Source organism: Phocoena phocoena, chromosome 8 (assembly GCF_963924675.1).
Source record: "Phocoena phocoena chromosome 8, mPhoPho1.1, whole genome shotgun sequence".
Taxonomy (NCBI): domain Eukaryota; kingdom Metazoa; phylum Chordata; class Mammalia; order Artiodactyla; family Phocoenidae; genus Phocoena; species Phocoena phocoena.
The window spans coordinates 54,324,427-54,352,059 of record NC_089226.1 but is presented as its reverse complement, the minus strand read 5'-3'; the positions used below and the strand labels follow the sequence as shown (position 1 = coordinate 54,352,059).

Sequence of the window (27,633 nt, the reverse complement as noted above, 5' to 3'; positions counted from 1 at the left end):
AGATGGCTATTAAAATGATAATCAGCTAGAAATAGTACTTCTACTCTGAGAAGTCAGAAAAAGATAAGGAACCATGCGGATACAGGTAAATATGGAAATTTGGTCACAATATGTGCTGACAGCTACTCCCTAATACTTCAATCTTCTTTGTGAAGAAGGCGGCAATGTCATCCGCTAAGACTGAAGGGGTGTATTGACCTTTACTCCCAGAATCTAATCCAGTGCCTGGGACACATATATTTAATAAATGAGCTTATTTAACAAATAAAGTTTCCTTAATTCCATTGTTCTTTAGAATCAACACACAACTTTCTCCAAATTAGCCACTAGGGGGCAGTGCTGCTGCCAATCTTTTCCCCTAAATTTTTTAACTCAGTGAAAATAATAGAAAATTACAGGGCAGTGTGTGTCATAAAGTATTTTTTTCCTCAAGAAGATCTGATTTCAGCTTTATATACATGTATACACGTGTGTGTTCACACCTGTGCACATGCGCGCGTGCACACATATATACATGCACATTGCAGCATGATGGGAGGGCTGTTCCTTCCGCCAGCCTCCCACTGCAATCACACAGTGATGCCCCCGAGGCAACACTCACCATTTTCCAGAGGTCATTTTTTGTAATTCCTCCAGGGCACACAGCAAATCCTGAACAGACCTTTTACACTTTCTTATAATTAATAAATTGGAAAAGACATCGATGAAGAAATCCCCAAAACTAATCCTGGTAACATTTGCCATAGCTTCTTTCTTTCTTTCTTTTTACTCCTACACCTACCTCCTCCCCAAATTATTGATAAAAAAGAAGTAGGTTTTTAACATTTTTTTAAATAGTTGCAATAGATTTCATAAACTTCTTTTCCCCTTGTTTCAGATTCTTGATACATTCTTATAATGAAGATTTATCAATCTATAATACCACATGGCTATTATATATACCAGAATAAGCAGCAATTTGGGGGTACGTGTTTAGCAATGGGGCTAGGAAATTTCCTAGTTTGGTTCTAGTGAACTTGGGCCTCTAACGAACAGAGGGAGCTGACTGAGGTTCTAACTTAAAAGAGAAACTCTCAAAACCCTCAAAGAAAAGAAGATGTATGGGAAGACTGTTCCCCAAGAGTTTAGGGTTACACGAACCAGCTCAGTTTCAACTAAGGGAAGTGAACTTCCACAGTAGGGGAGACTTCCATTCATACCAATGGAACACATCACACCCTAGTCTAAGAAAAGCTGTTACTAGTTTGGTCTTATGGGCTTGAGCTGTGAGGGAGATGGGAAAAGGCTGAGGTCATCTTATGACTATAGGCTGTCAAGTACTTCAAATGAGAGAAAAAGGTGGTTGACCCCACAGCCTCTGAACCCGGTTATTTTGAGCTAAAGTTGCTTGGGAACAAAAATACCCAAGAAATGGATCACAAAGAGGGTGATAGAGTTGAAGTAGTCATCTGTCAATATAGATACAGTGTCAACTTGTTTGCAAACTGTTTCAAAACAAAGTTTCAAGGTTGTTTAGGGTAGTGTTCTAACTTCACAATTAAGAGTCACATTTTTACTGGATACTTTATTCCAGTAGGTGGTATGGAATGGTATTACACTTTTATTGATAGTCTTCAGAAGCTCTTTGGGGCCAAAGATTTTTGTTTTTGCTTTATAGTTGTAAAAACATTAATAGCATTAGTAACATTAATAGTTTTATATTAACCTAATATAAAAATTCACCTTTCCTAATGAACTGATATGGCCCTCAAGAGGAGAAAATCTTTCTTAACAATTATAGTTCTTTGGCTACATGGACTTCTCTGAAAATGAGCTTTAAAACTGAGATGAACACTTCATTGTATCATCCCTACTATATTTAAAATCTATGTCCACTTTAAAAAGTCATGTGCTAAATCCTGAGGTTCCCCCCACCCCCCAGCAAATGATCTAAATAAGAGCCTGACTTCATTTACATACACACTCACTTGCACTCCCAACCACACTTCCTTTGAAAAACAGAATGTCACTTCCTCAATCCAGAGGCCAGAAGTCCCTTGGTTCTGATCTGGGGAGCCAAGACAGGAAACTGGTAAGCTTTTGCCTCTCCCCCCATGGACAGCCACTGGTGCAGCTGACAGAGGGCAGGGTCTATTCAGAGCTCCCTTGATGCACTGCAGCTGGAAGGCAACAGCTCGCTTCCATGCTGTGGGAATGATCCCAGAGGGTCCAGCACCGAGAGTCAGTTTAACAAGAGCATTTCATAGGAAGGGAAGAGAAGAGAAGAGGATGGGAGACCGGGACATCTTTTAGCGATCTTAATTCCATTTCCAAACTCAGTCGAATAGCCCAGGACTGATTTCAGCCAGTTCTCAGAAACTGGCACCATCTTGTACTTTGACCCCACCAAGCAAGGCATCTTCTGGTGGAGGGGTGTGTGTGTGGGGGGAAGCCAGACCTCTTCACCGCTCACACCAGGCTGTACGACCTTCCCCAGGATGTTGCCAGCTTCTCACTTAGAAAGGAGAGGCTGTCCCAGCGATTTCAGTAAACACTGTCGGTTAGCACCACCTGGCAACTGAGAACCTTGATCTCTCCCGACCCCGGACCCCAAGGACTGCACAACACAAAACACGGACCAGTTGTAGCAGACCAAACTGCAGTGTCACCATCGGGGGTGGGGTGGGGGGATGCATGTGAGAGGCACACGGAATAAAGGGAAAGAAGGGGGACAAACAAATGAGTCACTTAATACAAGGACTGCACATGCTGCTGACGCTGCCCATGATGCAGAGGCTGTGGACTGGAAGGAAGCAGGCGGCCACCGGGAGGGGCGGTCAGAGAAAGGGAAGGGGGAAAGGGTGTGAGGCGCCTCGCCCTTTGTGGGGGGCGGGCTGCGCGGCCCCACAGCCTACGCCCCCCTTTACCCCCAGCCCCGCAGGCTGGAGCCGCTCGGCGTTAGTATGGTCCCCCAGCCCCGGGAATCAACTCTTTCGGTCTCCAAAAACAATCTAATACAAACTTCAATACTGGATTTAGTTTTACAGGGGGGCTGGCCAGAGAGGTGCCGCCGCCGCGCCCGCCCCGCGGAGAACAAACCGCAGCCTCAACCTGGTCGCCAGCCCGCCCCGCCCCTCGCAGCGCACCTGTGACAGGTGTGCAGGAGCCTCACACAGCCCCGAGCCGCGGGACCCGCCGGCAGCTCCTCGCACCCCCCCCCACTCCCCAGGGCCCGCCCTCCCCGTCGGCGCCGTCCCTCCCGGAGCCCCCAGCCCCTCGGCCCCCGCTCGCGCCCTCGGCGGCCGCACCCGCTCCCGCCCGCACTCACATAGCGCCTCAACTTCTTCTCGGGGGGCGATTTCCTCAGCCAGCCGGTGCACACTACGTCGCCGCCGCCGCTCATGTTGTCGGCAGCCTGGAGCCCGCCGCGGGGTCGGCGGACAAGGGCGCGGGCGCGGGCCGCTGGGTCAGCCGGCTGGCGGTGCACAGCTCGCGGGGGAGGGAGGGGCCGGGGCGGCCGGCGGCCGCAGGGCGAGGACTAGGCGGCGCGGCCCGGCTGCCTCGCGCGCACCCGCGCGCTCTCCCAGTCCGGCCGCGGTGGGGGCGCCCCGGCAGGAAGGGCGGCGCGCGCTCGCCACGCCCACAGCCCGCCGCGCCCCCGGGCGGGCCGCCTTCAAAGACGCAAACAGCGCCTCGCGCCTTTGGACCTCAGAGGACCGAGGTTTGCAAGGACGCCTGCGGCCGGCCGCGCCCCCAGGGTCTGGCTTTTTCCCGAAGCCTCAAGCAGTTAGCGGGGCAGGCGGCCGCGCCCCTGGTGGGGGTGGGGTGATGGAAAGGGACTGCGCGGCCTCGAGCGTGAATCGATTTTTCACAGGGGTCGTCAGGAAGGGACCCGAGGGCTGATCCCGTTTCCTATCCATTCCCTGAGTTTCAGGTTTCTGTGGGTCAGGTTCTGGCTGAAATTAGTGATCCGCTTCCCAGCAAGAGTTGCAACTCTCTCGCTCCCTTGGTGGGAGACGGAAAGAAGAAAACAGGCTACTACATGCTGGGCGCTTTTACATTCCTTGCTTACATGATTGTCGTCACAAATCTCCAAATTGGGTGGGCAGTATTATTCCCATTTTCCAGATAGCCTAAGGTCCCAAAGCCTTTGCAATGCAGTCAAGTTTCTAATTCTGGTCGGTGGATCGGGGTTGGGGGAGGTCCTGCTCATCTGCTATTTAAAGTGGGAGAATTGCTTTAATGGCTGCATTAAAGCAATTTAAGGTCCTCTTATTACCAGAAAATAAAGTCCAGCTGGCTCCCACACTGCCTCTGGGAAAAACAATTCAGTAGAAGAAAATTCTTAACGATTTGCAGAATCAAGGAAACAAAAATGAGTCAATGTACTATTTCATAGTTAATTGGAAGGCAAGGTGGTGTAGAGCAAGAAAATTCCTCAGAGCTCCAACTTACTGACAGGTTATGAGAACTCTCTCGGGCTCACATGATACAGATGCCTCTCTTACTGTGTTGTGGTGAGACTTAACTGAGATAAAGCATGCGGAAGCACACACCTGACAAATTGAGCAGTGTGGTGGGCATGGTAGATAGAAGGGGAAAAAAACGCCAGAAACCTTTGGTAAGGGCTCTTTTCAACTCACAAAGTACTTTTACAAGCAGCATTAAAAGGGAGGTCCTCTCCCCAGCTTCTTTGAGAAGTGGATAGTAACCCATTATATCAATAGGGAACCGCCGCGGGCAGATGAGTAGAACCAGCATCTTACATTCCGCCTACAACTTTAAGGCTGTTTTGTTCATTTCCCTATCTCTGTGCAGGAAAGCTAGTTGTTTCAAACAGTTGGACACCCTTCTCATTTTACAGATCTTCACTGGGTCGGGGAAAGCTCAACCACTTCAATCAGTTTGTAAAAGCTAATTCTTTACTATATGCATAGATCTTCTAAGCCCCCGGCAGGGTTTAGAGATCAGCAAACCTGGATCCAATATTTCACCGACTTCCTTCACTATCCGGTGTGCTACTGGATTGCAATTAAAACCAGAACAGTCAGGCTATAGCTGGAACCAGAGCCTCTTAGCCTCCCAACTGAGGGATCCTTAAGCCTCATATAAGGGCTACCACCAGAATTATGGCCATTTTAATCTCTGGCTTTAAGTACCTTAAAACCCGTGAGACAAATATCAAAATATTCAAAGCCTGCCAAATCAATCAGGAGGCGGTGACTCCGGACCAAAATAAAGCAATCATCTGACTTCATTCACTTTTGAGTCATGGTGCCAAGTCTCAGGGATTGCAGAGTCTGAGAAATCTGCACGTCTTGTTTGCAGCTGAGGTTTGTGATACAAGTCAGGCATACACGGGCCCTATCTTTCCCTAGAAGAGTAGTCTTCTATTACGTATCTTTTAATAGTTATAAGATTCAAGACAGACTGGGAGACCGTTCAGCAACGGTTAGTTGGGAGTTGGGCTGCAGTCGGCCAGAAACTTTTTTTAATGAATAGAGTTTATTTATTTTGGGCTGCGTTGGGTCTTCGTTGCTGCATGCGGGCTTTCTGGAGTTGCGGCGCGCGGGGGCTACTCTTCGTTGTGGTGCTCAGGCTTCTAATTGCGGTGGCTTCTCTTACTGTGGAGCAATAAGGTAGGCGGGCTTCACTAGTTGTGGCTCACGGGTTATAGAGAGCAGGCTCAGTAGGAAGTCCTCGGCCAGAAACTTTTGAGGGTCTTATTTTGTTTAGCAAAAGACGCCCACCCCCCACCCCCACCTCCGCCAATATTGTTATGTACAATTTCATGTGGAAACATGTTTGATGTTTTGAGGCCAATGACAAGAGGGGCCTTGAAATACAACAGACTATCAACTTCAGACATCTTCTCTGAACATAGTCTTCCTTCCCCAAAGTTTAGAGGAAGGGGCTCTTCTTGCTGGTCTACCCCCCATCCCCCAACCTTTTTTATTACTCAGTTGCCAGCACCCAGCTCAGGCTGCTCTTCGGCGGAGGGACTGCTGCTGAGGTCCCGGGCTGCACCCCGGTGTGGCTCAGTCTTCTGAGCCTGAAGTATGTGCCAGGCCTGGAAACAGCCTTCGGATAGAACGTTCCTGTCTGGGCTTCTGGGCCTTTACTAAGTCCTCTCCACTCCCTGCTGGTTTTCTGTTTTGTTTTTTAATGCTCCTTGGTTTTCACTGGAGAGAAATGGAAAACGAATTATTTGAATGGTTTATTTACATGAAGATCGGCGCCATCTATCGGAACCAGTTGGGATGACAGCCTCCCTCCCCTGGACATGCATCCCTAGTCTATAATTCAGGCAATTTTGATTAAAGACCACCGGTATTTCCTGGGGGAATTAATGACCGGCTGCAAGGAGCGCTTTGGGCCATTAATTCTATATTCTCATTAAATCCCCAGGAAATGACCCATCTTATGAGGAGGGCTTCTCTGGAGGAGCGTTGCAGAGATTAGAGAAATGCACACCTGGGAGGAAAGCATGGGCACCACGCTTTGCTCCCGCCCCCCCCCCCCCCCCCCCCCCCCCGCCCAAAGCCTGAGTTCTAAAGGGTGCACTGTGGCTTTGAGTGTCGTCAGCGACAGCCTGCATCCGTGCCTGTCTGGGAGTTGAGGGTTTGTGGCCAGTGGCAGGTGCATGGCTGGTGGCACGCTCCCAGAAGCGAGTTGGAAGGGCTGGAAGGAGAGCTGTCCTCAATTGCACACCAGGCCGGGTGATTAATACCGCCCACGCTAAGCCTGACGTCAGGGATCGGACTGGGGATGGGGAGGGATGTTTGTGTCCTAGCCCTTCTGCCTTTTCTCCCTTTCAATTTAGTTGACAGGTTGATTTCAGAGCTGAGTGCTGCCTGCCAAGGTCAGTACGACCAGCTGGGCCCCCTCAGCTGGTGACTTGCAGGACACTTGTCTCTCAGGCATGTTGAGGTGGGAGCCTCTTTAACCCCTGGGTGCTTTGAGCCCACTTGGTTCCTTCAATCAAATTACTCCCACCTACTCAAATCAACTTTTGGCATCTGGCTGGGACTAAGATCTGGAAGTGGGCTTGGGGTGTGGTTGAAGACTGAACTGGGTTTCCTCCCTGCCTGCAGCTGCTAACATGTCTGAGAGTTGCTTGACATTACACCCAGTGGGAGACATTTTGGAAATAAGCTTTCTTAAAGTAAATGTTTAAGTCGTTCCCCAGTTTCTCCTTTGTAAAGAATAAGAACTTGTGCTAATTGCTTCGGGGCAGTTAGGCTCCTGGGACATTTCTGCTGACAAAGTGGTGATATCAGTGTACCCACAGATCATGCTGCAAAATCAATTAGCATATTCTTGGAAGAACAAAGACTGTCAAGGTCCCTGGGAAAGTGCCTTAGTACTCCAAACGCTACTTTGCATGATCACTCCTTACTTCCTTCAGAGAGTACTCCTACCTTGAATTAACGTCTTGAACATATGTCAAGACCCCTTTCCCTAAAATTCACTGTCTCCAATCCCCAACACAGTTGTTCATTCTTAAGATTCACACTGCACCTATATAAACTGGGTTATCACACTGTACTGCAAATATCTGTTTCCCTGTCAAGGACCTGTGAGTTCCTTGAGGACACGACTGCATCTTCCTCATTTTTGTATCCCTAGAACCTCCAAGCATGGTGCCAGGCACAAAACAGATGCTCAGTAAATGTTTGAGAATGAAGGAACCAACCCTGAAAGGATGACAAGTGGGAGCTATGGACCCCTGGGGCATCTAGAACTGTTTGATCATTCACACCAGATAACAGTATCTGTGAAGGTACCTATAAGCAGCTGAAGTGTTTAAACCGCAGGGACTGGCCTGATGGGAAGGGCTGAACAGCTGGAGGTAATTCTATTAAGTTTCGCTTGTTAACCCTTGGTTTCCAAATCTATCATACAGGTTCCCCAGATAACCTCCTGTCTGGGACTAAGAATTAATGTCACTTGCGGTTTATCTGATCTCTGGCTTCGTTTTGATAATTCTACCAGGCTCTATCACTTAACCCCTTGTACCACACTAGCAAGGCTGGAGGAATCATGTTCCCGAACTCAAAGTGGGTTTCATAAAACAGCTGACCAGAAATGCCCTTTCTTCTGCACCAAATGCATGCATAGTTGCTGTGCAGGTTTGCTAGTCTTTGTTTTGCTGGGGATCCAAAGGCCACAGGTGATTATCTCATCTAACTCTCTAATTTTAACCAGTTATCCAAGACGAGTGTTGGACCTATACAGCCAATGATGTGTTGGTAAAAGTTTAAAACCCAGCTCTCTGGTGGTGGTAGTAATCTTGATTGGTAGTATGTGACAATTTTTGTGGAGCAAATACTAAACCCCCCACAATTCTTCCCTCCAAACAATTTCAAGCTATCAACTTCATGTCTCTGAATGCAGAGTTAAGAGATGCACAGTAATACACCTTTAGTATTTCCATCAAAAAGATACAATAGACGTAACGCCAAGAGCAAAGATAATAGTAAAATGTATTAAACTAATTAGTAACTGAGGAGTTTTATTCCCTTTGTTTTTATATAACTTACTTAATTGTAAGTTTATATGACTTAATTTTTAAATTAAGGTATCATTCACATACCATAAACATCACCCTTTTAAAGTGTACAACTCAGTGGTTTTTAGTGTATTCACGAGTTGTGCAAATATCACTAATTCAAAACATTTTCATCATCCCAAAAGAAACTCCATGTCCATTAGCGGTCACTCCTCATTCCCCCAACCCCATCCCCTGGCAACCACTAATTTACTTTCTGTCTCTGTGGATTTGCCAATTCTGGATATTTCATATAATCGGAATCATATACTATATAGCCTTTTGGGTCTGACTTTTCACTTTGTATAATGTTTTCAAGGTTCATCCATGTTCTGATGTGTATCAGTTTTTCTTCATTCCTCTTCATGGCTGAATAATATTCCATTGTATCCATGTACCACATTTTATTTATCCATTCATCAGTTGATAGACATTTCAGTTGTTTCCACTTTTTGACTATTATGAATAATCTTGCTATGAACCTTCATGTACAAGTTTTTGTGTGAACCTATGTTATCATACTCTTGGCTATATAACTAGGAATTGAACTGCTGAATCATACTGACTCTGTGTTTCACTTTTTACAGAACTCTTTTAACTACTTCCCACAGTGGTTACATCATCTTACATTCCCACCAGCAATGTTTGAGGGTTCCAATCTGTCCACTTCGTCTCCAATACCTGTTATTTTCCACTTTTAATTGTAATTTGATTTTAACATTATTCTTTAGCAATCAGCTTGCAAATTTTTCCGTAACTTAACAATCCATTCTCACAGGCTGCTACGAGCCAGCCCAGCATACCACTGCATACAGCCCTCCACAAAAAATCCCACTGTCCTTCTCTTTAGTCAGTTCCACTTCTTTTTGCTGACAAGAGTGATACTCAACAGATGTGGATTTCCTTCTTACATTCTTCCCATAGAAAACTGAAACAGGAGATCTCAGGTTTTTTTCTCTTCTGGAATGAAGATTTTTAATTCTGGAGAATCACAAGGTTTTCAGCTCTACCAAGCACTCTGGGCAGAACAGAGTGTTTCCCTCCTCCATTTATGTTGAGAAACAAAAATAAAACCCAAAATGTGTCTTCCTGACACCCAGATGTATCTTCTGGATGAGCTCTCAAACGGTTGCTTCAACAGGGCAAACAGCTGTGGTCTGTTTCAACATAATTTGATGTAATCAGGGTTAATTTTGGTGATGCAGTATCTCTGTAGCCTGTTTTTTAACTGGATTACTGTTGGGTCAACAATCATGTGGCATTACATTTAGTGGCTGAAACAAAAGCCAGAATTAAAACAGCTTCCCCCCAGCACCCTTCTAAATGACAGACCCACTGGAATTGGAAGTTATGAGGCACATTTAACATAATTAACTAAAAACAGAAAGTAGCTGCAGTCAAATTACATGCAAGCTTCTCCAAGGTCCAGTGTCCACTGAGAAAAGAGCTGGAAACTTACTTGTTGTTGTTTTCTTTTCCTAGAGTCATTAGAAACATGTTGGCAGACATCATTATAACTTCATATTTGGAACTGTTTCTGAAGAACAAAGTCTTTATCTTACTTTGAGATCTGGCCATGAGTGTTTATGCCAGCCCAGCAGCAGGGTTTGGGCTGCTCTAGGCACACACACTTTCTGATTTAGTCTCTTCCCACTTTTCAGTTTCGGCGAGTCTGAAACACAGCTAAGGCCCGTGACAAAAGCCATTCTTAAACAGTTCTGGAAAGCAGAATCTTCAAAAATAGATGTCTTGGGAAGCTGCCAAATGTGTTGGTTCTTCAAAACCTCTTTAATCCAATTTTGTAGTTCAAAGAAAGGTCTGATGTGTATCCAATCCCCTCTGTAAATAAGTCTCCATTCATTTGTTTTTGTGACTTAGAGTATCAAGAAACTTGAAAAGCAAAGAAGTCATCACTTACCCTCCTGCATCTTATTTATCAGGAATTCCTCTTCTAAATAATTTCTTGATCAACAAATATTCTAGAATAGTATGTGTGACGAAAAGGTAATGAGGCTTAAAGAGTAAGGAGAATTCTTTCCGTAAGTCAGACGGTGTACTAATGTCTTTTACTTGTAAAAGCAGATACCCATTTAAAATTTGCTTAAGCCCCAATAGGGAATTTACTGGGGTTTTTTTTTTGTTTGTTTTAAAAAGAGGCATATCCCATGGAACCCAAGAAATAGTTGAATGTGGCCTCAGGAAGGGCAGCAACCAAGGACTAAATATAGCAAGAACTAGGCAGCCAGTCTGTGTGTCTGTCTCTCTCAGAGGCCATATGGTTTTTCATCCCTGAGCATTTTGCCTTCAGTTCTTTCTTTCTTCAGACTTTCTCTGTCTCTTAAGGTACATGTTTGTCTTAGAGCTCCTAAGTTTACATGTTCCTGGTTCAAGCAACTAGTCCAGACTGTCTAGCGTTCTCAACCCCAATTTTCTAAGAGAAAATGAGACTGCTCCATTTGGGGTCAGGTATCCATCCCAGTCCTACCAGCAAGGGAAGCTCATGTCCCCAATATGTCTGCTGGGGTTTTATTGGCTAGGATAGGGGTGGGGGAATTCTCAGAGGAAAGATGGGTTTGATAACTAACTAGATACCTTGAAAGGTGTTTAATAGAGACATGAACACCAATCTTGTTTCTTGCAGGACATACCCAGTATCTATCATTTGAAACTCAGAAAACACTTAGGTATGTATTTCTATTCAAGTACAAAATGTTTATATTCCTATATATATTACTTGGGAATGATTATTTATGTACTTGTTATTCAGTTTTTTTAAAGTTTTAAATAATTTTTATTGAAATATAGTTGATTTACAATGTTGTGTTTTTTTTGGTTCGTTGTTTTGGCTGCATTGGGTCTTCGTTGCTGCACGAGGGCCCCCTCCAGTTGTGGCGAGCAGGGGCCACTCTTTGCTGTGGTGCGCGGGCCTCCCATTGTGGTGGCCTCTCCTGTCGTGGAGCACGGGTTCCAGGTGCATGGGCCTCAGCAGTTGTGGCTCGCGGGCTCCAGAGCGCAGGCTCAGCAGTTGTGCTGCATGGGCCTAGTTGCTCCGCAGCATGTGGGATCCTCCCAGACCACGGCTCGAACCCTGCATTGGCAGGCAGATTCCCAACCACTGCATCACCATGGAAGTCCATGTTATTCAGTTCTCAATAAAGATTTTCGGAGAACCTACTATGACAAGTTCAGCATAGGAATACTGAGGTGAGTAAGACCAGGGTTTAAAGAAGTTCAGGGTCTTTATGGGGAGAGAAATAGATAAGCAGATGTCTATAGTAGTATGTGGGCAATGTTATAATAGAGGTATGTTCAAAGGATTGTGGGAACACAGAGAAATCATCAGCCCAACAAAATTATCAGTTTGTCCCCCCTATATGGGGACAAACAGTAAGGGTTTTCCTTGTCTTTGGGTGCCTCACACAGAGAGGCACAGAGTAGGCATCAATTAACGTTTGCTGAATTAGATGATGTAAGCAGTAGCTCCTTCCAATTTTGAGGCAGGAAACTTATCTAGATTTAGAGAGCAAGGTGGAAAAAAACACTAACTAAAAATATGAGCGACTCCAACTAAATTCGTCTTAGGACTTGCTTCTGAATTTCCTCCACCAATCAAATAATTCATTCAACAAATATTTACTCAGTACCTACTATGTGCAAGGCACTTGGCTAGGTGCTGGTTATGTAATGATGAACAGCATGGAGAGGTTCTTGACAAGCCTACTAAGTCACTGTACTCCAGAAGCAGTGCTGGAGAGTTGCCCTAGAAACTCACCTTCAGTAACAGATTACAATGACAAATTACTAGTTGAACTCATAGTTTCTTCTGATTCCTGACTTTCTGTTCTGTGTTCAGGCAGTGGCTTCAGACTTGGGTTTAGGCTGAAAGGGCTAATTTAAAAATTCAATTTATGAAATATTTTAGAGACATAGTGGGGGAAAGTCAGTTTGGCAATTATTTTTTAAGGAATATCTCCCTTTTGTCTGATGGGTACATTTACTTTTTTTTGACACCTAATTTTTGATACCTAATTCATTCAAGAGTTATTTAATGAATACCCTCTATGTTCCAGATACTCTCCAAGGCACTGGACATACAAAGATAAATACACTCTCCTGTTCTCATGGAGCTCACGTTCTGGCAGAGAAGACAAATGACAACATAAGAGGACCAGTATTTTCATATGGTTCTGGGTGAGCATAATGGAGGGAGGGAGTCTGGAAGCCATTGACCAACCCTTGGTATCTAGAGGTGCAAGTCATATAAACAATAACACTAGTAATATAAACACATGAAAATGTAGAAATCCTAGCTGCATTTTGGAGTGTCACCATTCTTGAAATAAAGCCTCATGGCCTCAGACAGTGTGATTAGAGCTGTTAATATTTTGATTCTAGGTGACTAAGAGGTGACAGGTGTGAAGCCTGAGAAAGCCACCCAAGTCCGTTCATAGGCATGTGGAGACAAGCAGTGCTCTGTCAGGATGCAGGGCACACTCCAGCCTGATGAGCAGGACAGGACTCTGTTGAAGGCTGCTAACCCACTAGAAAAAAGTTAATCAAGAGTGAAATGACAGTCAAAATAAAGACACAAAAGGTCCACATATGGTATCTTTGTGGTTGTTGATCCATGAATAGCCCACTCCTAAGTTTTCTGAGAAACATTAACTAGATACAAGAGCCTTCCTGCACAAGTTAGTAAACTAGAAGTAGGTTGGGTTTCTTTTCAATAAAGTTGACATATCTGGTTGGGGGAAGGGGTGGAAAAAGGAAGGGGAAGCACCTGGATGTTGCTGTATTGCAGGCATAGGAGGAATCAGAGTGGGAGAGAAAAACATGCACAGAGAAAAAACATGGGAGAGGTAGTGGAAGAGAAAGGAAGTGAGGCAGAGATACAGGTCGAGAGATGTGGCAGGATCTATGCCACATGAGTTCCAGAGCAACACCACTCTGCAGGCTGGCTTTCCCATCCTTGATATAGAGGCACAGAAGCCAGCTCAAAGGTCCACACAGGGGACTTCCCTGGTGGCACCGTGGTTAAGAATTCGCCTGCCAATGCAGGGGACATGGGTTCCTGGTCCGGGAAGAGCCCACATGCCGCAGAGCGACTAAGCCCATGCGCCGCAGCTACTAAGCCTGTGTGCCACAACTACTGAAGCCCATGCACCTGAGAGCCCATGTGCCGCAACTACTGAAGCCCGCGTGCTCTAGGGCCCACATGCCACAACTACTGAAGCCCGCGTGCTCTAGGGTCCACATGCCACAACTACTGAAGCCCGTGCACCTAGAGCCCGGGCTCCACAACAAGAGAAGCCACCGCAATGAGAAGCCCGCACACCGCAACGAAGAGCAGTCCCTCCTCACTGCAATTAGAGAAAGCCATCGCGCTGCAAAGAAGACCCAATGCAGCCAAAAAAATAAAATTAAAAAAAATATATATATTAAAAAAAAGGTCCAGACAGAACAATCAAATTCTTCAATGAGCAGATCTGGGAAATTATTACTTGTTACAGTAAAAACATTAAAACCTCACTGAAGGTTTCTCACAGTGTGAAATTAAACCACCTATATTAGAATCACTCAGGGTGACTGTTTAAAGAATGCTAACTGTGTGCTGTTCCATCCTAGACCTTTTAGGGTGGAATAGACTTTCTAGGGTGGTATCAGGATAATCTGAACTTTTAATAAGCTCCCCAGGTGATTCTTATACATAATAAACTTTAACAAAGATTATACAAAATGGGAGTCCCTGAGACGTGGGAGCATATCCTACTTTTCTCTGTGTTCACAGAATTGAGCACTGAACCTGGCACAGTGCGTCTACTGAACTGAATTGAATAGGCCAAAGAGATTTTTAAAGAAAAGTCGCTCAATTCCACTGTCCTGAAACAGCTGATTCCATTTTTTCCCATATGCTTCTAGTCCATGTGCACAGCTTTTACACTATTGTAACTGCAAAGTACAACTTAAAATTTTTTCAACACATTTCCTCTTATAATTTTTATGGCGATAAAATATTTCATTCAACATGTAATAAATATCTTACTTCATACAGATTTTTTGAGTTTTGAAAAGGATTCCCTTAGGAGACCTTACATTTGTGTAGTGTTGTCAACTTATGAAAACCTTTCACATAGTCTTCGCCGTTTCTCACAACACTCTGTAAGTTAAATATTATCCTCATTTTGCAGATAAGTATACAAACTCAGAGATAAAGTAACTTGCTCAAGCTCCCACAGCTGGTAAGTAGAGCGTCAGACATAAACCAGAGTCTTCTCCCTCTACGTCTAATACCCCTTCCAAGACACGAAACATCCAGCACATTTTCTGGCAGGAATCTGACCCGACAGTTTCCTGATGCAAAAACCTGTAACACAGAAGGTAGAAGATGGAAATTACATTTAAAGAGATCGTTGGCCAGCCGTATCCTAACTGTATAAGGAATCAGTTTCTGCCTTTTGGGGCAATGCAAAGAAAATGTAGTATCAGTAGAAATCTTCAGTAAAGGAACTTACTGTTCTTCAACAACAAATCTATATATGACCCAAGTCCATTTCTGCAATCCCCAAGTAAAGGGGGTTGGTACTGCCCTGAACATTCTGAAACTCAGATCTTTCAGCAGTATTACAGATACAGGAGGAGGAACAATTGCTATAGGCTGTAAGACAGACGGGGAGAAGGCACTGGAGACTTTAAGCTCTTCTAACGTCAAGACTGGTATCACAGGGTACTTGGGTAGCAGCTGAGTGGACAGTGAAAAGGAGCATGACTCTACTACTAGAAAGGCCCACTTTAAGGATACTCTGCCTGGCGAACACCCTAGTGGGGTGCAGCTCTTCAGGGAAGGACAGACTGTCCCAAGTGGGCAGCTACAAAATTCTATTCTGGAGAAGAAAGTGTGTGGCTGTTTCTGATTTATTATATTTGCATGCCATGGAGAGGCAGGTTCTGTTACTATCAGGTCACAATCAGAGTTCTCCAAGTATTAAAAAAAAGTTACCTCTTAAGACAGACAGTTCTTAATTCACTGAAGGTTCAGTGGGTAAATTAGTAGGAACTGGGAAAAATACAGAGGAGGGTAATTTATACATCATATACAGGGGAAGGGGTATGATCTCTAAGAGATTTTTCAAATCTAGGATCATTGGAAAACAGCAAACCAGCAGTTCTTGTTGAGCCAGTGTGCAGAGAAGGTTCTGCATGTGGCAGAAGCCAGGTTCTGCAAAATACAGTTCTGTGTACATGTGTATTTGTAGCATGAAAAAAAACCTTTGCTGCAGGGGCCCACCAAGTTTCTATTTTCAGAGTATCATCTTGAAATATCAAAGGCTGATCACTTTCAGAAGGCTATTAATAATTCCTATCAAAGTTCTTTCATCTACCTTTCTACGTATATTCTAGGATGATCCTAAGAGGAAAGTAGGACAAATGTGAACACAGACTCATTTAAAAAACTGCATAGTGAGCTTAAGTACACTGCTGGGTCTGGGACTCTGTATTCCATTTTCAATGTTTCTCTTTACTAGAATGTATTTGGGCTCAACCATCATTTTCCATCACGTTCTTAAATTTCTTCTCCCTGTACAGAACAAGGAAATCAGAGGCCAAAGTGTGTTTTGCACTGGGGCTTAAAAGGCAAGATTCTTTGATTACTATAAGAAGTTCAGTGCTTTCAGTTTCTCTGGAGGCTGAGAGTGGTGAACTTTATTTGTAGTCTTACTCCCCCTCATTATTAGGAATTCCTAATAACCAATCTCCATAACAAATAAACTGATTTAACCAAACAAATTTCAGGCACAGTAAGCTACAAAGGAACAAGGTCCACAATATATTGTGGATATGTTAAAAAATACTGTAAATTGTAAGGCAATGTCCAAATGATAGTCATATTATTAATAACAACTGTGAACAGTAAAGATGTAGCAGAAGGTTATTGAAAAGTCATAAACTATGTTAATTCAGTGATTAGCTGCCTAAATGGCAGCTTACGAACCATCTAAACTCCTGATTTCTTTACAAAGGTCCCCCAGAAACTACCACACAGTGTACTAACAATGGCTGTAAATCCACTGGATTCCAAAGCAAACTGCACAAGAGCCAGCTGGAGTGTTAGCTGATCCAAGGGGCAATCCAGGGCTCCTGACAATGGTGGAATGTCTACGTTTCTGGAGGGGTGCTAACCATGATCTAATAAGACCCGTCTTATAGAAATCCTACTGAAGTATTTTGGTGTAGGGTGATTAAGGTGGCTTTCCACTCTTTCCTTAATGCTTTTGCGATCTTTTCATTGGAATTGAAGCTGGGAAGAACTACTGTCAGGTATTACTCCCACCTGTTTTCTTTTTATTATACATACTTTAGATTGCAGACTGAATACAAATATTGATCAGAAGCCAAAACGCCCCAGACATTTCTTATCAATTCAATCCAGGCCAATCTGTCTTTCAACTCTGCATTTTTATGTTCTTGCCTCACCACTTACTAAAATAAATATATGAATAAAATAACAATCCAAATAAGCATCTCTCATCTATAATTACCTGAAGAGATTTAAAGAAGGGTAGAGTTAATCCATCTCACCCCAGTTGCATCTTCAATGCCTGTTCAGTCCCGCGTGAAATGTCTAGATTCAATTTATAGAGAATATGAATGTATAACACTGTAGAGGGGTGCTTCTAGCAGATTCTGTTTGGGAGGGACAAAAGGTCAAACCGTTCCTTTGCCGTTCTGTGAGAGTTAAGAGTCTCTGGGCTGGGTCAGAGGGTAGGAGAGCTATGTCTAGATCTGGAATGGATCACTCACACAATTAAGTTCTTGTCAGACCCTCCTAATCCCCCCGCCAACCCCCCTGTCAAAAAAACCCCACAAACCCACGACAGCACAACTTACGCAGGCAAGCGGACAGCCAGATGGAAAGTAACTATTTTTCTCCACCTTCTTCAAAACTTGAAATGAGAATGGGAACTAATGATGGAAAAAAACATTTCGAAGTTTTAGAATACACTCTTACTTGGGTTACTATTTTGAGGTAATGTTTGGAAACCTTGGGAAAGCAGAATCTGATTTTTCCTTCATTGGAAACTGGTTACTCAAGTGAAAATTAATACCCTCAAATCACCTTTTAACTCACAAATTAAGCCCTATGGTATTATAGAATAGACCATCCTTAACTATTAAATCCACATTTTTGTTCATTATACATAGAATTATACAACGCTGTTTCTACGTAGAATCTGGATATTCATGTATCAGCTGACAAGCCAACATTTAAAAGGTTTTTTTCTGTTGATGCTGCCTGCAAGCAATGGTTTAGTTTTGGCATTTTCATCACCTTTGTCTGACATTAGTGCTTGTTTTTTGTTTACTTATTGGTAAAATATAAGTATTGAGCCAAAGATGTAAATGACTAGGCTGTTTGAAGTGGCAAGTGTCTGGCTTCAACCAGATACTCATTATGTGATCAACTGTGAAAGAAAAGAATGAACAAATAAGTATGAAGGTTCGGAAATACACTGCTGGAGACTCAGATAAGGAAGAATGTATGTTTGACTCCTTGAGAAGGAGCCTTTTCCACCTCACATACACACACATTGAACACACCTAAGTCTATTGTTAAACTTTCAGCGATTGACCTCATTATACGTTTTCGGAGACCTAGTATGTACTAAAATAAAATCTAAAGGTCACACTTTAAATCAATTATTATTAGTGACTATGTCCATCACAAATTCCTAGAAGATTAAGAGATAGAAGGATCCTTAGAGTTCATCTACTTCAAAGCGATAGCTCTGCAGATGAAGTAACTGGAGGCCACAAGGATGATGTTACTTGCCTAAGGCTCCACAGTTAAGCCAGTGGTGGCACTGGGACCAGAACCTGGGGCTTCTCTCATTCAGTATTCTTTCTGTCACTGTTATTTTTGATGCCCAGCCATCATGTTAACATCACAATTCTAACTGGCTCCTCAAAAATCACTGCAGGCATGATCCCTAATAGCCTTGGAAACTATTAGAGCATCCAGGTTTTGGGCCTGTGAATGTTTGTGATTCTTACTCCACAAAATACAGTATCAAGACTTAAAAGCCAAATCAAATTAACTGATGTCACAAATGGTTTCTCTAACCCTAGGGGAGCATAGGCTCGGTTGTGTGTTTTGTGGCTGGAGGTGACCGTGCCCCCCAAGTTGCTGCTGACAGTGTCTGCCATTGTTCTCAGGCCCATGTGTGTAGCCACAGCCACATACTCAACCTGCTACGACAGAGACAGCCTTCACCGATTTCTAATAGATGCGCGTGGCAAGCGCAGTGCCATGGACAGGTAAGAGGGACTACAAGGCAAACGTAAGAAGAGGAAAAGAATCTGAGTGCTTGACCTATTTTATCCAAACAATTGTTTCCCAAACACTACCACAGGGTTGTGTTTTGTTTTGTTTTGTTTAACATCTTTATTGGAGTATAATTGCCTTACAATCGTGTGTTAGTTTCTGCTTTACAACAAAGTGAATCAGCTATACATATACATATATCCCCATATCGCCTCCCTCTTGCGTCTCCCTCCCTCCCACCCTCCTTATCCCTCTAGGTGGTCACAAAGCACCGAGCTGATCTCCCTGTACCACAGGGGTCTTGATTACAATGAACCTGAAATCTTATAAAATATGGTATATTTTATTATTTAGCGACTTCAGGGGAAGGGAGAGCTGATAGTGCCACACTTCTTGAAGAATTACTTCTTCACTAATTCTAATTTTTGGGGTGGGAAACGTAGGTACCCAGCACAAATGGGTAAATAATTCATATAAAAATGTTTTCAAATAAATAAGATTTATCTCTGTGTGTGATTTTTTAAACTATACTTTAACGGAATTTTAAAAATAAGTTACATATATATATTTCATTGTTTATATTCTTAAGCAGAACCTAGTAAACATAAGTAACATGTTTTACACAGAAGAAGAAGAAAAAAAAATGGTTTCTCTATTTTATCTTCCAGGTCTAAGGTTAAATATCGCCTTTTCAGGGATGCCCCCTCTAGCAAGCTAATCTATGATTGCCTTGTTCTTCATAAAATTTTATAGCACATGCCATATTTTGAAATAATACATTTGTTTACTTATCATTGGTATATCTTCCCTAATAGACTGTAAATCCATGAAGGCAAGGGTCAGTTCACTACTGTTTATGTAGCACCTAGCACAGTCTGTGGCATGTAGAATAAGCTCAGGTAATATCTGTTGAGTAAACAAATGAATTTATCTCTCTAACCCATGGTTGAGGCAAGCCTTATAGAAGCCTTAATTTTTCCTTTTATCCTGTCCTAAACTTGGTATCTAAGCCCAAGGATTAAAGTTCCAGGGAAGCAGATTTTAGCTCAGCAGAAGCTACCAATTAGAGAGCTTCAGAAATGGAATGAGCTATTCTGTGGGGTACTGGGCTCTTTGCCAAGAGGCTGCCAAGGTACATAGGATCCCTCTGCTTTAGATAGAAGTTCGACCTTGACAACCTCTCAGCGTCTCCTATGACTTCCAACTCTAGGTTCTGCAGTTCTTTCCAGTTGTTTGATTTTGAGTTAGGTTACAATAAAGTGCATATAGAAACTCATTAGAAAGTAACCTAAGTCATCTAATGAGACTTAGAAAATTGATTATTCAGGCATGCATGCCTTTTTATAATTATTTGATACATATGAATCCTACTGAGTTCACCATCTGCCATAAGTCCATATATCTGCATCTCAACGAAGACTAAAAGTAGAGTTAAAAAAAATTTGTGTAGCATTTCACAGTTTTAAACACATACACACACACACACGCACACACACTTCCATGTAATTACTATATCAAGTCTGTGAGGAAAATGATGCATGAGCTCATACAGAGTAAGTAGCTTATCCAAATTCATACTTGTGACTGCTAGAACCGTCAGGTCGCGAAGTCCCAAATCAGTGATCTTCTCACTCTAATATGCCCCGTTACTTTTTGACTCCAGAATTATCCTCCCTTTAGGTTTAGCTATATATCCTCCTCTTGGATGGAAAATACCTTTCTTCCAAATTTCACTGGGAAAAGGCCAAATGGAATTTAAAAACCTGTTTTTTTCTTTCATAGGTATCGAACATCTATTTTATTATCAGAGACGTTATAAATATCTAACATGAACTAACTGCAACACAACAGTGATTAGTTTAAATAATACATCTTGTTAGCGTTTATAATTTAGGATCAACAGTTATTAAATGTGATTTTTCATGTAGTCTGATGAAAAAAGATTTCAATTCACAATAGCAATTTTCTTAATTCAAGACCCGAAAAAGGAATATTTTTGTTTAGTAAAGCAATGAGAATAAGATGGGAATTTATCATAGGTTAAATGGGAAGGGAGAAAAGATCCAACAACATTTTATTTTTAGCTAGTAGTTGCTTCTCAAAGGTCACAGAGGGCAGTGGTCTACTGATTAAAGACAAAGTAAAATACACAATTTCGGGACCTCCTGGCGGTCCAGTGGTTGAGACTTTGCCTTCCAGTGCACGGGGTGTGGGTTCGATCCCTGGTCGGGGAGCTGGGATCCCACATGGCCTGCGGTCAAAGCACAGAACTGAAGCAATATTGTAACAAATTCAATAAAGACTTTAAAAACATGGTCCACATCAAAAAAAAAATCTTGAAAAAGTAAAATACACAATTTCATCCTGTCCTAGAGTTTGAAAGGACCTTTGAGATCATCTAGTTCAATTTCTTCATTTTTTTCTTAATTGACACAATAGCTTTGAGATTCTACCTGCTATAAGTACCTCTTCTTGATGGAGTTCATCTTTCCATGAAATGCCTTCAACTTTCAATGAAAATCATGATCACATGTATCTTTCATGTATCTTCTGGCATGACAATTACATATTGAAAACTTCTGCATTTCTACAGTTCAAACATGCATTCTCCTGTATGTATATTCATGTGCAGTACCTCTGGCACAGGGTGGTTTTCCTTAAGCAGTCTTCAGCTACAAAAGACACGAATGAGTAAATCTTGGAAAAGGGATAACATCTTTGATATTGTCAATTCCCAAGATGCACTGCAGATAGCGTTCAAATCCCATCCCAAAACCTCCATGTGGCACAGATCCAAATCGACGGAGGTCCAGATACCTAATTTTGAAAAACAGAGAATCATTACCTATAATTGCTTCATTTAAGATCAGATGTTATGACAGAATTTTATGTTTCAAAAGTTTTTTGCAATCATTTGTTATCGTCACATCACTGCAGTAGACCAGTCTTTTTACAGAGAAGTTAAAGTGATCTGTCCAAGATTACCCAGGCAAACAGCAGCATATCCTGTCATGCATTCATGGGCTTTGGTCACTTGATCCTTATTCTTTAAAGTTTGTTAGATGCTTATATACAGAAAACTTGTCTCATGAGGCTACAGGAAAATTTCTCATAACTTATTTTTCTTTAAATATATTCCTCTTCTATGTCTTGGTATATCTATATAATGTTCTTGTTTTTCCTTACCAAAATTATATTGTTCAATACACAGAGAAGGGTGAAGAGTTTTGCCTGATGTATTACAAAAAGAGACCCCCTACTAGACTAGACTGTAAGCTACATCAAGGGCAGGAACTGCATCTTAGCCAACCTTTATCTCCAGTGACTGTCTGGGAACAGATGCTCACTATATGATGATTTATTGTTTGAAGGCATAAAAATATACTCTTGAGCACTGGAGTGAAGAAAAACTTTGACTTCTCTGCTTTAAGCCTAGCAGAAGATGTCCAGAGTCATTTTTCTGAAAGGCTACACAGCCTCTGAAGCCCATCCTTGCACATTCTATTCCCACATAAGACTACATGCTAGAAAATGGTATGTTCATGATTCAAACTCGGATTCTAATACACCAGCCTGGGATAAAGTTATTTTAGGAAAGGAAGAGAAGGAGGAAGACTCTATAACTATTTTTATTGTCATTTAATGGTGGGAATTCTTGAATTATACAATATTGATTAAAATAAGTTTATAGTTTCTTGAATGATTTGTAAAATATACAAAAATACAGCATAAAACTTAAACACCACAGCTGGTAGTCATACGGCTCCTCGAGGATAAAGACTATAACCTTTTTCCCCACTATTAATAACAATGCCTACATGTATTGGTATTTTAGGCAATTAAGAGTAAGTACGTCTCTTTCTAAAATAAAACACAAATTGCAACTAGGTGAGTTACAACCAAGTGAGCGATCAATAAGACAGGAGTTAGTATTTAAGAACTATCAGGAATAATGGAAGGAACACAGTCTTGAGTAATTGAAATGTTTGGTAGCTGAATTAACTTTAAGTTCATAAGGCATGGGGGCAGAATACACTTTGATTTAGTGAGAAAATGAGATGAAGGGCATGTCAAACCACCTGCCACAAACACCTGCAGGATCTGAGTCGGCTGCCAGAAGTCCAGTATCTAGCTTTAGCTGGCTTTAAATTTCTCATACATCTATGTCAAAACACTGGCATAAATGCCTGGAAACTGAATTCAGAAGAGGGATTCTGTCTTTAGCATTTTTCTTGCCTTTGCTTTGACAGATGGAAAAATCTACTTCTAAAAACAAGTTTTCAAAAGAATCTTTATTTGATTGTTGTTATATTGATTCTAGGGTAGCCAGATTTTAGAAGAGATGGTACAAAAATTATGGAACTAGTTACAGATTATTTGCATGTGGCGTGTAGAAACAGGAAGTGAGAAAATTCTTAAAAGACACCTGGGGTGGCTATTCACAGTGTGGTAGAACACTAGCAGAGATCACAGACTTGGAGATTTTTAAGGTCCTTTCTGCCTTAAAATGCTATGATTATCATACAAAAGGAAGCAGATTCCAACTGTTAAAAAAATAAAATTCAAGTGAGTAAATTTTTAAGATCTTAATTGGCTTTATTCAGTGATTCATGAATCAGGCTGTATCCCATCTAGCAATAGAAAAGAGCTCCGAAGAGCTCTACAGAATGATTATAGGCAAAAGGGGGTAGGACAAGGAAATTACTAGCAAAGAGTGGGTGGTTTCAGGCAAGGTCACCTTCCTTTAGGAGATGGCAGGGGTCTATCAGGCAGATTACCTCACCAGTGTTGACCAGGTAATTTTAGATTCCCTGGTTCAAGATTCCACTCCTGGGTGATGTCAAAACTATAATTAAGTTAGGTATTAAGTCTCAGTTTGGTGATGTGAGCTTAGTACAAGTGACTCCATTTTGAGCCTGCTGTCTCTTTTATTAACAAAATAATAAATATTTATATTTGGAGATGTTAGGAGTTTGAAAACTTTAGTTGGGAAAGAGTAGTATTGAAATGATTAATAAAGACCAGAGAAGGTCTAAACCAATAATTAAGATTTATATATAACTAGTTTTTATACACTATGAATATTACCTTGTAGACAGAAAGAAACTGAGGTAAAATGCATAAGCGTGACAATCAGGCTCATCTACCTAATAGCAAGACTGAGAACAAAAGAAGGAAAGGGGGACGGAAACTTAACTAAGCTTCTACTCTGTGTAGATACTTAACCTGTATTGTTTCCTTTCATCCTAACAATAACCCTGTGAAGTAGATATTATTATTCCATTTTATGGCCAAGAAAACCAAGACTCAAGAGAGATTAAATATGCCAAAGTTCATTACTGATAAATAATGAAGCAATCTAGGGCCATTACTTGAACCCAATTTTAGGCTTTTTTGCATCTCTGAAATCTAGCTCCTTCATTACGAAAAGGCAAGTGTGTAATTTAACGTTTCCTTCTCCTGAGGACAGCAAAGGAATTAATAATTTTGTTGATATTATTATACTAAGATCCTGAAAGAATCTTATTACACAAATATAAATAAATAAATACTTTGTACATACTGTAAAGTACTTGAAGAAAGGGTCTGCATAAAGAACACCAGAACAACTTAGGAATGCAGACAGATGATCTTCCCTAAGCAGCTTAGATCTCTACAGTTGGTGGAGACCTCAGGGACCACTTAGCTCAAGCTCCTAATTTCACACATAGAGAAAATGAAGCATGATGGTTAGGAACAAAGTCCCAGCTCTATGCTTCTAACTGTGTGCTCCTGCTTAAGTTAGTTAACATCTCTAGGCCTCAGGCCTGGAGGGATAATAAAAAGAGAATAAGAATAGTACCTTACTAACAGGGTGTTGTGATGATTACACGAGACAATATACATCAAAATTTTAACACAGTTATCTGGCACACAATAGGTAATAAATAAATGACAGACATTATTATTACTACTTTTCAAAGACACAAAGGCAGTAAATAATCTGAGAACCTGTTCATTGTTTTAACACTCTTCTATAGCACCCTGGAAATACAAGTGAAAACTATTTAACACTCAGACCCACAGCTAGAATAAGAGTCATCAGGGGTCACATTCTCACCATTGGTAGGCTTCTGTCAGTCCTGACCTGTAAAAGGAAAACAACAAAATTATTTCAGAGAATGGCAATAAGATAAATATACTAATCACCAAACATTTATTCTGGGTTGTGTGCACAGTGCTCTTTATAAAGAAGTACACACCAAAACCTGTGCTCTTAAATAACATGCAATGCAGTTAAGAAGCCGAGCCTTTATTAGGTGGTAAGAAAGGTAGGATAACCAATAGTAAGAAAACCAATAGTCCAAGGTATTATCAAATAATAAATGCTATAGAAGGAAAGTATGGTCCAGAGCCCAAAAGAAGGGCTTCATTTGAGATAAATTTATCATCCTGTGACATAGAAAAGTACTATTACTACTATATAGGGTTGTTGAAAGGCACACACAGACAAGTGATGGAGAGACACAATTTTCTTTCCACAATATTAAAACAATAATACAGATTCTGAGGCTGCCTTCATAATATGGCTGCAAATTGGTTTTTGCCAACGTGAGAAATGTTAATAAAACTTAAAGCTCTTAGTACTCATGAAATTTAGTTTCAGCCCTTACAAGTGTTCGGGACCACTGTGTACCTCAAAGTGATCAAGATTATGAAAAATTCAAATATACAAAAATATGAAAAACATGAACAGAAGTCACAGACAGATCTCTGAGACAGGTAAACACATATATCCACTTCATTAGGAAAGACAAATTTGGATATTATCAGATATTAGGTAAAACATTTAATGTTATGAGGAAAGGTTTCCTGAAGGAAGGAAGCAAGCAAAGAAAACAGACCAATTAATCTTTCAACAGATGAAGTTCCTTGCCATGTGTGATTTTTATTGTGCTTTTAAAAAAAACAGAAAATCTTCAAATTCTTTCCATCTAAGGAGTTTTACCATCACTTCAATTCCACGATTTTTCCAGGACCTTTTAACACTATAGTAATACTAAGGAGTTAGTAGTCTATGCGATAAAAGAGTCCTCCCAGAACATATTTACCCCCTTTCTTCTGGACGCTAACCAAACAGAGCCGTTCAAATGACTGGGATTACAAAACCAAGTTACTCAACAGATTCATAGGTTAGGATCTTGGAAAATCAACAACTTTTTAAGCATTTCTCCTTTAGGAAAAGAAGGCCTTAACAAATGGCTAATTTAATAAACATGTCAAACAATCATGACTTTTCCAGGTTACTGTGAAACTTAGTATTATCTGGAGAGAAAGATTAAGCCTTCAACATGGGAAAGTCATTTTTTAAAATAGTCTGACACAGTAAAAGTGGAAACCATGGAAAACAGAGGTTTATAACCTTGGTTCGTTTAGGAAGTCATTGTGGGTTGTTGGCAGACCATGCATATACAGGAGTGGTGGTTCGATTAGAAACATGATTCCCTCCTCCTCATCTCCAAAACATTTTCTGGTGTTTATGGATACATTTCCCAGGTCTCAAACAGTGAGTTAAAATAAAGTTATTCAAATACCTAAATCAAGATGCTTACATAGTAGAAAACCTGAGGAAGGGAAAACTGCTTATTCTAAATTCTAGCTTAGTGGATACTTTTAGTTTCTTTCTCCCTCCATCTTTATCCTTTCCCTGGTTCAGAGCCTGTCCTTATGCCCTGTAGGAGTCTGCCAATCATAATTTAGTGTTAAACACACACACACACACACACACACACAAAGTGAAGAACAAACTTTAAGGGGGAAAATTTTCCTTTTCTATCGTTAACTTTTTTTAAAAAATTTATTTAATTAATTAATTTATTTTTGGCAGTGTTGGGTCTTCGTTGCTGCACATGGGCTTTCTCTAGTTGCGGCAAGCAAGGGCTACTCTTTGTTGTGGTGTGCGGGCTTCTCTCTTTGTGGTGGCTTCTCTTGTTGAGAAGCATGGGCTCTAGGTGCGTGGGCTTCAGTAGTTGTGGCACACGGGCTCTAGAGCACAGGCTCAGTAGTTGTGTCACATGGGCTTAGCTGCTCTGTGGCATGTGGGATCTTCCCGGACCAGAGCTCAAACCTGTGTCCCCTGCATCGGCAGGCGGATTCTTAACCACTGCACCACCAGGGAAACCCCTCTATCATTAACTTTTTTTTCTTTCTTTTTTTTTTTTTTTGCGGTGTGCGGGCCTCTCACTGTTGTGGCCTCTCCCGTTGCAGAGCACAGGCTCCGGACACGCAGGCTCACTGGCCACGGCTCACGTGCCCAGCTGCTCTGCGGCATGTGGGATCTTCCCGGACCAGGGCACGAACACCGTGTCCCCTGCATCGGCAGGCGGACTCTCAACCACTGTGCCACCAGGGAAGCTCTATCATTAACTTTTAAAAAAGCTATTTCCATAAGGAGAGATAGATACAAATAGTGGCAAAAAATCATTGTTTCATATAATAGTTCTAGTCTTTCAGAAAGAGAAGCTCAGAGAGGTTAAGTAACAACTTGCTCAAGGTCACACAGAATCTGAGATCCAAGTCTGTCAGGAGCTACGGCCCATGCGCTATTCTCTGTTAGTTTGCCATGACTGCCTTTGAGTGCCCCATCCCCAATTTCTGAATTCTGTTTCTTCTACGTCTCACCAATACCTGGCCAATCGCTGCTCTAAGAAATGGTACCGTTCTTCTCTGAGGCTTCCCCCAAAGAGTTCTCCAACTCCAGGAACCAGAAGATCAACAGCAGCAACCTAAAAAGGAAAAAACT

General features: G+C 41.9%; 1 protein-coding gene across 10 annotated transcripts in view; it reads right to left on the bottom strand.

Annotated features, from left to right (window-relative positions):
• Positions 1 to 21,523: 21,523 nt before the first annotated feature.
• NARS2 (asparaginyl-tRNA synthetase 2, mitochondrial) overlaps positions 21,524 to 27,633 on the bottom strand; it is a 135,438-nt gene continuing 129,328 nt past the window's right edge. For 8 of the 10 annotated variants that reach the window (XM_065881863.1, XM_065881869.1, XM_065881865.1 and 5 more), the window contains 3 exons: positions 27,519 to 27,616; positions 24,952 to 24,978; positions 21,524 to 21,668 (listed from right to left, as the gene is read on the bottom strand). In XM_065881863.1, the coding sequence (XP_065737935.1) occupies positions 21,524 to 21,668; positions 24,952 to 24,978; positions 27,519 to 27,616 (270 nt within the window). The remainder of the gene's footprint in view (positions 21,669 to 24,951; positions 24,979 to 27,518; positions 27,617 to 27,633) is intronic. The other 2 variants (XM_065881864.1, XM_065881867.1) reach the window with 1 other exon arrangement.